Genomic DNA, 16,040 nt, shown 5'->3' with positions numbered 1-16,040 from the left:
GTATTCATCATAACGTACTCCATGTGTCATCCCCCCCCCCCCCCCAGTCTCTCTATATCTCTATCGCTCTCTCTTTTCTCCTCCTTTACTCTCTCTCTCTCTCTTTAACCCCAACTGGTCAAGGCAGACAGCCATCCTTCAGGAGTCTGGGTCTGCTCGAGGTTTCTGCCCGTTAAAGGGAAGTTTTTCCTCGCCACTGTCACCAATCACAAGTGTTTGCTCCTGAAGGATTCTGTTGGGTCTCTGTAAACTTAATTTGATTCTGATTTGAATTGATAAAGCACTTTGTGACTCTGTCTGTGAAAAGTGCTCTATAAATAAAATTTACTTTACTTACTTTACTTATTTAATGTGTTCAAAGTATTTCAGTCAACATCCAAAGTTTGGCATCCACAGCCTTTGAAATCCTCCTCATCATTTAACTACATGATTATGATGAGTTGTGAGTGATTTCCATGTGTTTCTTAGCTGATAACACTGTCTGCATCAGTCCAAATGGCCACCTTTGTAAATTATCCTCTTTGACAGTACTTCAGAAATCAATTTGTTCTGCTCTCGGTTGATTGTGATTAACCATTATGTGGAAGCTGCCAGGAGGCATTCCTGCTTCTCTATGTGTTTCTCTCTGATACAACAACCAAAGAAGTTCTATTTTGAGGGTACTGCTACTTCAACCCCCATGCCTGTGCGTGACCAGTGTGTGTGTGTCGACAGCATGCAGCCATCTGCTCCGCTGCACTCGGTCAATCAGCCTCTGCCTCAGTTTGATCGTGCATAAATCGTAAAATGGATAAGCTATGTGCTCCTCATGTTTTGTTTAACCCCCCACACAGTAAAACAATCACCAGGCACATGGCAGACTGGAGTAAGATAAGGACATCTGAATTATTAGATCACACTCTGTCTGCACACGGTGCCCACCCACAGCGGGCAGAGTCACTACAGCTGTGTTGATGTCTTACTTCTAATGTGAAAAATGGAAGCATCTGACAGCACAGATATATAAAACACTAAGGTCTTCAATCATTTCTCTATATTAAGGTTTTTCAACATGTGCATTACAATCTAAATTGCACAAAGAGCACATCTCATAGACAGGTACCTGTTTGGTTGTTTGGGAGCAAAAGCATGTAATTTAGTCTGTCAGACACCTACTGTATGTAGCACAGTGAGACACTGATTACATTTTCCTCCTGTTGGTTCTGCTGAGAAAGAACTGCACAAACTAAAGAACACTTCTATAAAACAGGACTTTATATGACCCAGCGGTGCAGGGATGCCAAATGGAATCGAAAGAACAAAGGTTATCTGAACTCAGTTAGGCAGAAGTTGGTTGTACGGTAAAGTGTACATGATGTGATTGCAAATGCAATAGGCTTTGGCTTTTGGTGTGTTCTGTAGAACGGGAACATGGCGTGCAGGAACACGCTAATCTGCTGATTGAATAAAGAGACAAAATGAATATGTGGTTTAGAAAAGTGGACTGTGACCTGCAACAAACACAAGAGACTGAATAAAAAGGTGGTCAAAGTGATAATAAAATATATGATGGGGAAAGAAAGAAAGCCGGAGCACACAAGTCAATGCGGATCATTTTAATGGCGCAGACAAACTGATTGATGTTTTGACACTTGTGTGGAGGATACGCAGAGAAACTAACATTCACCAACAGAGCTGTGCACACTAACAATAAAAATAAGAGATCCATCTTGTCAGTGTGGTTGAATACTGCAATCCACAAGCGCATAATAACAGAAATATACAAAAGCAACAGGAAGTGCTTTGTCAATTTGTGTGCTCAGTATGAGATGGGATTGGAAAATATTCCAGATATTTGCGGATATATTTAGTAGATGATTATTACTGCTGTTCTTTGCTCACCAGACGGGAGTGTTATTAATTTCTGGAGCCACCCGGCAAACAAAGGTTGCCTCTTGTTATTCTGACAAGAAGCCAATCTAATCAGCCAGAATGATGATGGGGTGGACACATGCTAATTAGCATCAGCAGCCTGAGCAGTGTAAAACAAAAGGATGTCAGTTTTTCCAGCTCTGTATCACTAGTCAGCACATGTGTATTCCTGTGGGGTGTTTGCCCATACAGTTTGGCCTGTGTATACTATGACTGTATGCAGTGTAATAATGACAGTGAGAATTCCTGTAGCAAGTATATTGGTGTTTTTTTATGTCTCCCTTCACGGTGGAAATGTATGAATCATTAGTGAGAAGCTGAAGACTGTGGGCAGCATGGCATAAGTTCATTAGAGGTCAGACAAAGCGCCCACATATAGCACTGAGCCAATGAACACAGCAGCACCATGTTCCAAATCTTAATAATGCTTGGACAGGAATTTCTATGCTATTCAAAGACAATATGACACAACACAAGCTGTAGTGGAAATAAGATCTCCACTGAGAAAAATCAGCCTTTCCACCTAGAGCCTATTTTGAGCCTGAGAATGATTATATCTGAGTCTGACAACATTTGGCTGAGAAGCAGGACTCTTGAGAAGCAGAATAAAAGCACTTCTAAAGCTTTCACCGACATGTCATCGTGAGTCCAACATCTCATCTTGTCTTAGTGAGTGTGTTGTTTTTTCTGCAATTTGCATGAATGAATGAATGCTGGGAGCCCTTAAGTGACAGCAGCAAGAGCACTGGCAGGGCAAAAGAAAGAGTTACCAGTAAACATAGAACCAACAGATAAAACAAAAGAATGGTAAAAACAACTGGAACTATGTGGATATTATGATTCAGATTCTTGCAATTTGCATTTAATGTTTGGATATATTATGAATACTGATGAAATACTTGATTTTCTTTGAAGAAGAGGCATTATTTGTTACTTTATTGTATTGTATGCCAAAGAAATTCGCATCACTGCATAAAATTAAATGGAGAGAATCTGGTAGAAAAAATGCATAAATATCTACTGATGTGTCGTCAGCTCTTTTTGATTTCTTGCACGTTTTCAGCATTATCACCGTTCTTCACATGTTCTCATCCAAAAAACATATCTTCCAGCTTTTGTGTTTTTCTTTGAAGCTTAAGTTCAGAGTACAACGATGCTCGCAAAAACTTCAACATCCTGACAAGATCCTTAAGAAGTGTGAAGGAGAAACGGTTGAGAGGCAAGCCATGACAAGTGCTGTCCACTTACAGCAACGTCTGCCTGGTATTATCTCTGCTCCATGCCTGACATCTTTTTTTTGACCTCCCATCATGTGCGTGTCCTTCCTTCTTTCCCCTCATCCTTTGTCTTGCCTTCTGCAGACCTCACATTAAAAAGTCGACATGCCTTCCCTCTTACCCTCTCTGCTTTCCTTCCTCTCATCCCCACAGCCTTTTTATCACCCCCCCTCCCTCTCTCCTTTCCTCTCCTCATCTCATCAACTCCTCAGACACCATGTCTCACTGGTGCTCCCATTACAATGCCCAGGCTGCATGACCGCTCCATCTTCCAGTAATGGATTTCCAATGCTTCGACCATCTTACCTGTCACGTGGTCATGTCTCCTCCCTGGGTAGCATCACTCTGTAAGCTGTTTAGAAATGCATGAATCCTCTCTGTGTTATTGTACTCATTCCATCATTACTCACTCCCCAGACAAGAGCGGTGGTGCACGACCCCCACTTGCTTCTCCTGCTGCACTGAATCAAACTGACTGAACACTGCCACAGCTATGTAACAACAGCTCGTCACAGGACTTAGCGACTCCAAATGCTGTCTAAAGTCAGTCTTTGTGCAAGTATATATAAAATAAAAATGGAAAAGAATACAGGTTACTGTTGGAATTGTCACATGTTAAGTGGAAAATTAACTGCAAGAACTGAATTTGGCTTTGTAAATGCTCCACTACCGTATGTGCTAAATTCCATGACAGTTAGCGTGTGCCAGATTAAAAACTGTGTATACAAATTGTTCTCTCGTCGCTCACAATTAACAGCATTCTAATTAGCTGTGAAATAACAATTTGGATACCCTAGACTGGCGTGCATTCCTGGGAAACCATCCACGCCTTGTTAATTGTGTAGGTCCAAATCCATACCATGTCAGTTTTTAAGTGTCATCTGATCCTCACATTTAATGACAATACTAAATAAATAATGTAAATTGTCAACAGCATAAATAGGTGAATACTAAATCACTCAAACTTTACATTCTGCAAGGTGAGACTTAATATGATTATGTACCCCTCCTGCATCAACAACTGCTGAAAACCTCTCTGTGATTCACCTCTAGGGTGTGGGCACAAGAATTGGTTATAGTTAAAAGACAACAATTACAATGACCAATTTCAGTCCCATCCGTAACACATTTCTTGGCTACAACGCTGCAGACAAAGTGTGATTCATTGCCGGGCTTTTCATTTCTGTGCGAAAATCAACACTTAGCACAACACGTAGCATATTATCACATGAAAAACCATCCTTTGTACTCTGTGTGTATGTTTCTTCATGTAGATTCATTTCTAAATAAATGAAAGACAGGCGTACCTTTGGTGTTTTGGTGCATTTCCCATTCCTGGCATCTTTTATGTACGCTATATCCAGTAGGTCAGTATCCTGTAAACACGAAAAAACACAGATACATCAACATCAGTGTCAAGCAAGTGTTAAAAAAAGCGCCAAAATTCAATGACAGGGTGCCATTGGGAGCTATTACAATCAGAGGTTAAGTGACCTTTTCCATTTCCAAACCTGCCACCTACATGTGTGGTTGCAGGCACTGTGTAGCTGTTTGCCTTAATGACCCACAAGCATTCTGGGACACACATTAGCCTCAATACCTGATGTCATGTGGGAGTGATTCAGTGTAAATGGATACAAGCCTGATGACACCTCACCTTGGAGAAAAAAAAAGCAGTGTTGGGAACAAAATTAGGTCAAAAGTGTAACACTCCCTTGTTGACTAAAGGCCAGACTGTGGAAAATGTCCATGTAAAATCTGATGCAGAAGTCATGTGACATACCAGAAACCAAAGGAAAAAAATACATGACTGTATTCGATGACAGATATTATCACTGCAACACACTATTTAATCACTGTTGGCAAGGAAATACTGGCTGGATGCAAAACACTCAACAGATACACAATGTTCTATGCTGCTGTGTGATGCTGTGCTGTAACACCTTGCCACAGCTTGGCCGGGCTCAGCTGTGTGAGTGGTAGTGAACTGGCAGAGAGATATAACATGGCACTGTGATGAAGTCAGTGTGGATAAAAACATGATCAGTATCAGCATTAAAATTTAACCAGAAAGTTGAGTAAGACAGCCTTGAACAGCATTTATCGATGTTACTTAAATGGAAAACCTGTCTCCAGCATTGATTCATTATGATAAAATAGTGAGGGAAGCCATGTCAGAGCTGCTCATTGCATCTTACAGTTTGTATTTCATTAAGGAGCCTGAGTGCAGATCCCATTAATCTGATGCAGAGGCAAACGAGGGCAGAATTAAGCACAAAAATGAAGAAATATTGACAGAATGAAGAAATGTGTGCATAGGGAAAGCCTGTTACCACCTAGTGTGCACCTCTGACTTTTACCACACTGTTTAACAGCTGTCATATTTAACATTTCTACTGTAAAGCATCCCAAAAAACAAGGCTTATGTTATATATTTTGTTAACTTCTGTATTTACACTGTCTAATTACAAATGTTTCCAATAACGTACAATCTACTACACATCAGATTCAGTATAATTCATCAGTAAATGTAGAGCTGAATACCAAATTAACTGTAAAAACCTCTAAGTGGGAGCATTTTTATTAATTAAAATGTCACAATATTACTCAAAACTGGTCCATAATGGGCAAAGTAAAGCACAGCACCTACATGGTATTTAAAAACATGAGATGGTAATGATTATGATTATAATTCCATATGTGGATACATGGATTTCTTGTCCAAGGTCAGTCATGTAACCGCAGTTAACACGGCTCACTCCCAGGGCTGCAAATGGTTTCAGATCATCCTTCCGTCAATGTATAATCCCAGTCTTACTGAAGTAATAACCTCCAGAATCAGTGAGTTCCATATGGAAATAGAGGATGGGTCATCCCCAGCTCACTAATAGGTTTCTTTCCAACATTAAACGCGTCGAAATGACTTCATGATGTGTCAACGTGTCTGGAACATTTCCAAATAATAATGACTTGCTAACAACTGGTTACCCATCGCTTTACTGATGTTTACACTCACTGTCTTCTATCTGAATTATGTTGCATTCCCAAGGCTATGAAGCCTAATACATACAGGAATTTTACATTTGGGATGCTTTGGTAAAAGTCCTTTTTGGGAGCAGTTTTTATCTTTAGAGATATTTTCTCATTTCCTCAAAGTCACTAGTACCATTTGAGAAGACTAATGTCAGCAAACCGTCGCTGTCAGTATCTACTTCTGTTGATACAGATCAGTACTGTTTAATCAACCAAACCAATTAATTGTCTTTTTCTAGTCTATTTCATTAGAATGAAATGTGACTGTGCATCAGCAAATGTAGTGTGAATGAATGCATCATATTGTCTGTAAATACAATTTCTGAGTCAGATAGATAGTCATTAGCACTGGTAGTGAAAACAACAGCCCTATAATCCCACACTATTTCACAACATCATCTACTACGTGTTTTGTTATTATGTTATTGAAAAACCCTTGGATAAAGATATTACACACTGTGCCCATAAAGACCCAAACAGCCACTGACGACTCAAATCATCTACTGATGTAAAATGTTTAAATACTGCTGATTCATTAATTCTATCAATATATGTAAATATTTGGTGTAAAATGCAGTTTGTCATCTTTTTATGGTCATCAGATATGACCCATTTGGATGTTCAGAGGCTCCATAGTGAATGTGGAAACACTACACTTACACTACAACATTTATTCACCAGCAAAATCCATGTACTTTGATAAATTACAGTTGTTGGAGATGCTTGCTTTTTATGTTCAGTTAATGCTATATTTCCCCCTGATGAAGGCCAGCAGGCTGAAACACACTGGGGTTCAGGTCCACTGACACACGCCATAATAAATAAAGGCATTTTAAAATTATAAGAGAGTGCCTTGGTTTTTGTATTTTTTGTGTAAGTCAATATTTTACTGGAAAAGTCTCTTTTTCTTCTGTTGTCTCTGTTTCTGATACAATAACCCTCAAATGTGATATAAAAATGATGATTAAAGTATATGAACAGTAAATTAAATATAGGAAAATGCCTGATTTTCACTGAAAAAATGCAAAATACAGAGGATCATATAATAATAAATGGTGGTAAATCACTTAAGAAAGGTTATACATAAAAAGAAAAAAATTATTTGGGAACTGACACAAAAGCAGCACTGGGTCTTTATGGGTTAATAAAAAATTTTTAAAACACTGTACATAATTCAAAAACTGTGATTCTGAAGCACAGCTTTCAGGAGGTGAAATCTATAGGTCTATAGGACATATACAATCAATACATCTGTCCCCGCATACATATGTCTACTAATCCATTTACCAGCTCTGTCCAGGCTGATAAACAAGCCTTTTGTCCATTAAACAGCATCCAGAGTGGTTAACTATTCGCAACACACATATGTCTACTACCTTCCTTCAGTCACCACATCCCTTTATCTGTGCAGACTATCTCCCTCCATCTCTCGAAGAGGGAGCTGGGACATGAGGTGGAAAATTAACCAGACTGAACTGGGTGCCCACTCAGCATTATCAGGAGAGATGAAGAGTGACGGGGGCTTGGCTTAATCTCTAGACGCATGCCTGGTATCTGACCATCTCAAGGCCATAAGGTTGGAAGAAAATTGTCCCAGTCTTTTCATCCTTATCTATAAATCCATACCTCCATTGGAGGTCCCCATTTTTTTCAAACATATTTTAGTCTATCTTTGTTTTATGGGTGTTTCTGTTGTTGAATCCTCAGCTTCTTTCATTCTAACCCTGTTCAGACTTTTTCGACATTCTTTTAGAAACTCAAGGTACATGGTGGGAAGATGAACAAGATAAAGAACACTAACCTTTTACTCTCATCCTATTTAACACAATGAATAAGATTCAGATCAGACCATTTCTTGCTCCCATACATATATCACTAAAAGCTAAATATTAGTCACTGGAAACCATAAACATGCTAACACTTTGCTGGAGTACAACCATTGTCTGTCTCTTCATAAGAGGCGGAAATTAAAGCACTCTATTCTATGTCTGAAATCCACAAGGACAAGTTATTCGTATTTGTGCAGCGCGTAGCATCAATTAGACTGGCCCTGCCTGCACAGAGAGAGCCTCTGAGTCAAAGGTTAACGCCTACGTTGGGTCTGCAAATGCCTGGCTTTGAAGTCTCTTTAGAGAGATGGAGCTCCACATGGGGGCCTGGTGGAACAGTAAGGCTTCAGGAAGGAGCTTGCTGATGGGGTCCCTTTTGTGCCCTCCAGCCCCACACTGTTAAGACCTCTTTAAGCCGGTTCATCGTCATCAGTTAAGTGTTAACCTACGGGGACGACTCATTAAAGGTACAGCCAAGTGCCGGTTTAGGTGACAAGCTGCTCCTAGTGTGCGACTAAGATGATACACATGTAGCTATTACGACAACATGTGACAGTGCAATGAAAAGGCTTGATTATTGAACAGATGTATAGAAGAAATAAAATATGACATAACAGGTCATTCCTCCCCACAGTCATCAGACTATACAACCGTTCTCAGTAAACCCCCCACCGCCCCAATATCACACCATGTGCATATGCAACCACAAGTATATAATTCGAATTCTATATTTATATAAATGCTGTTATAAATATCAAATTCTTATTTTTCTCTTTATTTTTCACTCGTTCACTTGTTTTTTTCTCTGCACTTGTTTGTTGTATGTTGCTGCTGTTAACCCTTTATCAGGCAAGTGACTATTTTCAGTCATTTCCGGACACATTACAAGACAGTGATAACAGTTATAGTGAGGCAACAATCTCAGTTTAAATGCCCACTTCTGCATGAACAGTGAGTGTAACTGCTTTGTTGAGTACCATGAAGTAATGGTACTAATGTAAGTAATGATGTTCAAAGTGATAATGTGTATGTTGACAAGTGTCTGTATCAGCACTTACGTTGTTGTAATGTTCTAAAAGTGGTGTTCTAAAATACTTGTTCCTTTCAGCTTTCATGTGTTTTTACTTCTTGGATTTTTTTATTTTTTTTTATTTTGCTACTTACAGGTAAGGAACCATATACGGCAATTTCATTGACCTTGATTCTCTACATGACAACAGGAAATTTTGAAAAATTTCACAAAAGTAATAAAGCCTTGTTATGTCCTCCAATAACACACTAAGGTTGAAATTTTAAATTTCAGAGTATTTCTTTGAGTGTCCCTACGGTGGAATAAACAAAGTCATATCTTATCTTATTACATGATACTGACTTATTATTGACGATTTACAATTTCAGACAGCTCAGTGAAGAACTTTTCAGTTCAGCTTTTATTTTTCCTGATTTACTTTCCCCATTTATTTTCACAGACATAATGATCCTTATCTAGATATTTCCATTATCACCCCATTTATCTCCTTTCACTCTCGTTCCCTTAATACCTACTCTTTCTCAGGGCTCTTCTGTGTGCAGCAAAACAGTGAGCGGGGATCCAAAGCCTATTAAGATCCATGTCACGTCCAGGAAGCAAGCAGGGTCAGCGGGAGAGAAACTACAGAAATTAATGAACATGTTTAACCTGCACTGGCCTTGGGCTCTGTTTTCTGTGCCTGTTTGTCTGTCTCTGCTGTGAAGCCGCTGTTCGTGCAACGTCTGCAACATGCTGCCTTCCTTTCGTAAATTAAACCCATTCCTTTCCAAGTAACAAGTAAGGAGGGTGGTGTTTTCCTGAAACTTATCTGGAAGGAAATCCATCATTGATCTGTGAGTTACTTTGTTGGCAAATATGCTTCTGCTTTAGGCACTTTGTACAATTAATATATGTACCCAGGCAATGATTTCATATTAGGACATGCTTTGCTATCCTTCAAATTGAGAAGCGAAGCCCTCCTATGTATGACATGTGATCTACAAACATTGTCTTCAGGCTATCTGTGAGAGATCTGTTACAAATTGCTTTGAAGAAAACAATCTTTACCTAATATCTACAAAGGGGCTCACATACTCTGGGCTTGTTTGTTAGGCTTGAAACAACCTTTAAAGCAATGGGCTATCACTGTTGAAGTAAAGTTAGATTTGTTTTGCGTGAAGGGGAGAAAAAGGTCAAGGTGAAGCAAAGTGGAAGGTAGAAAGGAGAAAAGCATATACATGGAAGAAGAGCCTGACAGCCACAGGTTGCTCATTTACTATTACATACAGTCTATTTGACAGCTTCGAGGCTGAAAGTGGGTGTGAGCTCCAAAAGTCTTAGAACGTCTGTAGAACAAAGAAGACAAGGAGCAAAGAACAATATGTCAGAAGGAAAGCAGGAGTGGAAACACATAAAGCAAATGAAGGGGGAGATGTTTGAGTGCAAGTCATTTTATCTTTTGAACTTGGCTACTTTGAGGAGAATATATAGTATATTCACTGGTGCTGGTTCTGTCACTGTGAAGACTATGGGTTACGTCATAATAACAATAACATTCGCATAACTCTTTTTGGCTAACTATACTTCATGAATTATTATTATTAAATGATGAAAAGCAAAGAATTATACAGATGGCATGCTTCTAACACTGTTGCATATACAGTTAAAATAAGATATTTTTACTTCTTCTCATTAAATGATTGTGACAATGCGATTTATTCTTCATAGATAAAGTGTCGCTGGGACTCAGTATGTAATCGTTGCATCTAGTCAAATGTGATCACTAATGTGTATAAATAGGAATAAAAAGAACTTTTCTGAAAACAAAATATTCCAGCTTAATGGCCAACAGCGTAATATGCTAAATTATCTATAATCATGTTTATGACATATAAAATTGCTACTCACATTAAGTTTTCTGGTTGTTTGTGTCATGAGGGACTACTGACCACTTCCCAGACCAAAATAAGCTGTCATAAATACAGTATGATTACTTAGAAGCCCAGAGGGAAGTTCTCTGTCTATATTAAAATCAACAGTTCTACGAATAAGTTGAGCACACAGATACAAATTAAAATATGGTGCACAGCCAGATGAGCCAATTATATAACCGGGTACATTCTCTATGCATAAGTGTTTTCAAAGGCTGACTGATTCAGGGTCAGAGGATTCTGGGCATGGATGTGTCCTGCAGTCATCCGCAAAACTATTACTTATGTTGGAAAAAAAACACAGTAGAGCTGCACAGGTGCTGTGCCTGTCCCTGTAAGTGGCACTTCAGTGACACTCGGCTGCTGGGAAACATGCTGTTATGAGGGAAAATGGTTTGTGGAGAGCTGTTCTTGAACTTGGCTGAGAGTCACAACCACTCCGCTGCTTAGTCTTGGACTCCTATGGCTGCGACTCTAGCAGACCCACAGTGATAAAGTCATATACCTCTCACATGAAGTGGTAGACTGAAGAGAGACAGGGCAACAAATGGTCAGACACTTACATTTCCAATGTAGGTAACATTGTGTACTTTTTGAGTTAGTACACGGTGGGTGTGATGTAGGGCTGCACAATTAATCAATGTTATATCAAAATCAGATTATTTAATAAGAACGATGTTTTAAAAAGGGTAATCGTCAAATTGAATTTCGTCTCTCATGTCTCTGGGCCATGCGCCTCCGGGCTACCATAGGCTCCTCCTCCTAACTGTGAGAGCGGTCTCCACAGTCTTTGGTCTCCACACGCCAGTACAAAAATAGAGTGAGAAGTTTGTGGCTAAAAACAGCAAGAGCAAGCCAGTTGTGTGGAATTAGTACGGCTTCGACATTTCCTATGAACCTTATGGCGTTGATTTTGTCTTCTGTTAATGTAATTATACTTTTCTTTTTTTCTTTTGTTCAGACAAGGTATAGTTTTGGAGTCACAGTTGAAACTGTCAAGTAGGTAACATCTAAAAACTATACCTTGTCTGAACAAAAGAAAAAAAGAAAAGTATAATTTTCAATGAAGACAAAACCATTCCTTGCTGCAAACTCCACACATCAAACATCATCACACACCAGAGTGGGAGCAGTGCGTTGCATTGCAGGCTGCACACGAAAATGACATGCCGACATCTGTTGTCTTTTGTAGTTTTACCCAGAAATCAAAATCGAAATTTTCGTTTTTTAGAAGAAAAAATCTGGATTTTATTTTTGGCCAAAATTGAGCAGCCTTAGTGTGATGGGTGTTTCCTGTTCTGTAGTATCATATGGTTTAGCATCTAAAACTCACAAGTGAGCCTATTAAATCTTAAAGAATATCCACGGACTGAATGCTTTATTAGGGAGTAGAGTGACAGGAACTGGGGGAGAATGATGAGAGATGACATGTAACAAAGGCCTTGAGCCAAATTGGAGAGTCTGGCATTGCCACGAGGCTGCCCGAGGGTACTATTTAAACTGAGCAACTAATTTACTCTGTTTTTCATCCATCTACCCTGTTCCCCATCTGTAGCCCCCTTTCTCTTTGCCACTGCAATATAAAAGAATTTGAGGAAATCTTTAAATAAATCAGTGCTCCAAAGCAATTAACAGAGGACAATTTCTCTGTGAAATAACTTAATTGAAAATGCATTTATCCCAGCACAGTTGCCCCCCCCCCCTTCAAGATCTCATTTGCTACTGGTGGTGCAGAAGATAGAATCTCTTTTTAAAAATCCTGGAAAGAGATCTTGCACTGTGGAAATATACGATTTTATAGATTGTTAACGGACAAAAGTTCAAAAGAATTCTTTGGGTCTTATTCATAATCCCATTAATACTATGCACATTCACTCAAAGAGGTGTTAAAAGCATTGAGGCAGCTTACCAACGACCTTAACTGCTCAAAAGGTGGATTTCTCAGAGAGCTTATTTACCTCAGTCAAAAGACAAAAGTGGAGTACTGATGCAGAGATCCCAGCCTGGCATTTCTACAAACTGGTGCCTGGTGGAAGATATGTTGTTTTCTTTTCGTTCTCTTGAGAATATGGGGTCCAGTGAATGCCACTAAGCTTTTGAGGAAAGCTGTGATGCACCAGAGTGCATTTTTTATATGCCCCCAATTTTGGTTTGACATTTAAAAGAAGTAAATGCAGATTTGTCACAATAGAGGTTAACAAAATAGTGGAGTCTAAACCACTGCATATTCACACATTTATGAGAGGATTTGTACTTCTGTTTCACTATTGTCTTTAACAGGTGTGGAAACTGATGTTGTTGAGCTTTTTTTTTTACACTGCGTTCCTCTTCTCCTCATAATCTCCTGTGTGCAGCCTGTCTCTCAGTATGTTAAACACAGGATGGTTGAGTTGTAGCGCTCCCTTAGCAAGTTGTTCACTATAACTGAGTATATACAAAACTTCCCCTGTTGCCTCCCATGAAGTCATATTATATTAGTTTACTTGATTTAACTGGTTGTGGGTTGCACAATCTGTCCTATTGTGCCAGTGCAGCTTGACAATAAGATGCTATTATTTTCTTTTTACTATTTTATCAGTCAGAATGACAGAAAATATGTTTCCTAATGTTTTCAGATATTCAGTATCATTTCATACTATAATAGAGAAGGAATGAAACAAAAATAGTCAATTAATTGGCCTCTAAAATGACAGAAAATGCATTTCCTAAATGTTTTCAGATATTCTGTATCATTTCATACTATCATAGAGAAGGAATGAAACGGAAAATTATTCAGATTTAAGAAGCTGCAACCAGAATACTTAGATTTTTTTTTCCCTAAAAAATAACTCAGACAAAGTCAAATGAGCACTCACTGAGAGGAAATGTGGACATGATATTTCAACCATTTGTTATCTCCTAAATAGTATGTCGTATCTTTTGGGACATCCCCCTTTTTTATGTTTGTGTTTTATTATGGTCAAATTTAAAATGGGCTTGGGAAAATTAGTGTGTGTAAATCAAAATCCCAATAAAGTTTTGAAAAAAAAAAAAACAACTCTAATCCATAATCAATTATCAAAACAGTTGTTGATTCATTTAACCACCAATCAATCGACAACTAAGTGATTAATTGATTAAATTAGTGCTACTCTGTTGTGTTAATAGATTAACTGGTGCAGTTCGAATTGACTGAGAGACATGAGTCAAACACGCTGTAAGTCATAAATATAAATAAAGTCATAAATATGTGCGTTCGTGTGACTTGGCCAATAGTTTGAGTTGAGTTCATGGCCACGCAGATGGACAGAGGACACCGATTAGAGGTCAGAAAGAGAGAGAGAAGACAGAAAGAAAGATAGCGAAGAAGAAGCGAGGGAAAAATTACTATGTTGGAAAAAACACTGGGGATGAGTGGTGGAGGAGCGTGGTGGCTGCTGATAGTGGCTATCAGCCCTTGACACGCTCCACAAAACAACCAATGTTGAGATAAAGGCCTGAGAAAGCTTTGTTCTATACATCAACACACACATTCATGCTTGCACACACCAGGTAACACACAACTCTACAGACACACGTGCATTAGACACACACACACCCAAAGACGTCCAACGCCTGCTTCTGTATCATAAATCTGCAGTGTCTGTTGTGTTCAGTCGTGATAAAAACTCTGCGACGGAGAGTGATGATGTGGCCGGCTCTTCAGTTTGCACTGGTCTCCATTTTCCTTGAAGCACGCTAGAACAATCAAACACACGCACACAGACACACACTGGCACACAAAGTGACGGATGGAGTGTAGTGAGGGATACTGGAGGGAGTGTACTCCTCTCTGATAGATAGCAGAACTGAGTGGGATGACAGAGAAAGCAAAACCGCTTCCCTCATCTGTCCATCATCTCCTGTTGTTTTCCTTCTCTCCGTCTTTGTTATGCTTCTGGCAGGATTTTTGCTTCCTCTTCCTCCTCCTTTTCCTTCTCTTACTCCGTCCCCTCTTGTCCATCTCTTCTGCCGTGATCTTGGACATGTGTCTCTTTACTTCGCTTGTCTCACCTACTTTCTCCTTGGACGTCTGCCTCCTGCGTTCCTCCTCATCCGCCGTGCTCGCTTCCCTCCTGTCGTCATGCATCGTAACAGCCGCTCTCATATCTATGGATGATGGTTCACATCTTGTCTAGTGTGATCCCCCACTGACAGACACGCACACACGCTAACACACCACCCCCATGTTCTTACACGTTTACTCCTCCTCATTATTTACGTCTGCTCCTCTATCTGTGTGGCTCCCTTCAGGCACACTGTGGATGGCTCTTTTCTGCTGCACAGCAACAAAACTAAAAGTGACAACACACATACACACACACATACACATGCAGTACAAATATATAGATCTAGTCATGTAAGTCCATTTCCTTCTGGCATCTCTGCAAGATTTCCTTCTTCTTTCTGAATACTAAACTCACCGTGTCATTTCAGTTACTATGTTCACACAAGAGAAAGTCTCTGCATTCAAGCAACAGCAAAAAGGTACATTGAGCCCCAGCGCGTCTCTGCATTCAGGTCTATGTGCTGAGAGAGAGCAGTGTGTCTGTGTGTGCTTCTGCAGGGCCTTTCCACTCTAGTCCTTTGAGAATCACTGCCAGTGGCAGATACAGTACAGCTCTGGCTCTCATCTTTCTCATCACCTCATTTAGACACCTCCTAAGTGCAATCCATCCCCCCTTTGAAGTCAGGACAAAGCGGACAGCTAAGAGAAATGCCTTTTTTACTCTCTTTCTGCAGGCAAAGCTCTCTGTCTCTTTTTTCAGCATCAGTTTCTACCCCAAGACCTTCCCTTAAACACTCTCTGGTGATTCTTCATCCTGCGTCCTTGTTTGCACCTTCCTCCTTCCCCTAAATTCACTGCTTTGATTAGTGCTACTACTACTCAAACACACAATGAGGTAGAAGCTAGAGAGAATGAAATTTCCGCTGAGTCGCTGGTGGAAACCATAAACAGAGCTTAAAGAGAGATTAGAGGACTTGAGATGACTCTAAATGTTTGCAAACAAGTTTTCCATTAAGCCTTTAT

The 16,040-nt window shown here is 39.6% G+C and overlaps 1 protein-coding gene across 1 annotated transcript in view; it reads right to left on the bottom strand.

Moving 5' to 3' along the window:
* LOC115415449 (1-phosphatidylinositol 4,5-bisphosphate phosphodiesterase beta-1) overlaps positions 1 to 16,040 on the bottom strand; it is a 142,187-nt gene that overhangs the window by 102,676 nt on the left and 23,471 nt on the right. Inside the window, 1 exon segment of the mRNA XM_075353460.1 lies at positions 4,496 to 4,564. Coding sequence (XP_075209575.1) covers positions 4,496 to 4,564 — 69 coding nt within the window.

The sequence above is a fragment of the Sphaeramia orbicularis genome, chromosome 24 (assembly GCF_902148855.1).
Source record: "Sphaeramia orbicularis chromosome 24, fSphaOr1.1, whole genome shotgun sequence".
Taxonomy (NCBI): Eukaryota; Metazoa; Chordata; class Actinopteri; order Kurtiformes; family Apogonidae; genus Sphaeramia; species Sphaeramia orbicularis.
Note: the sequence above shows the minus strand (reverse complement) of the source record. Positions and strands in the feature narration are given on the sequence as shown.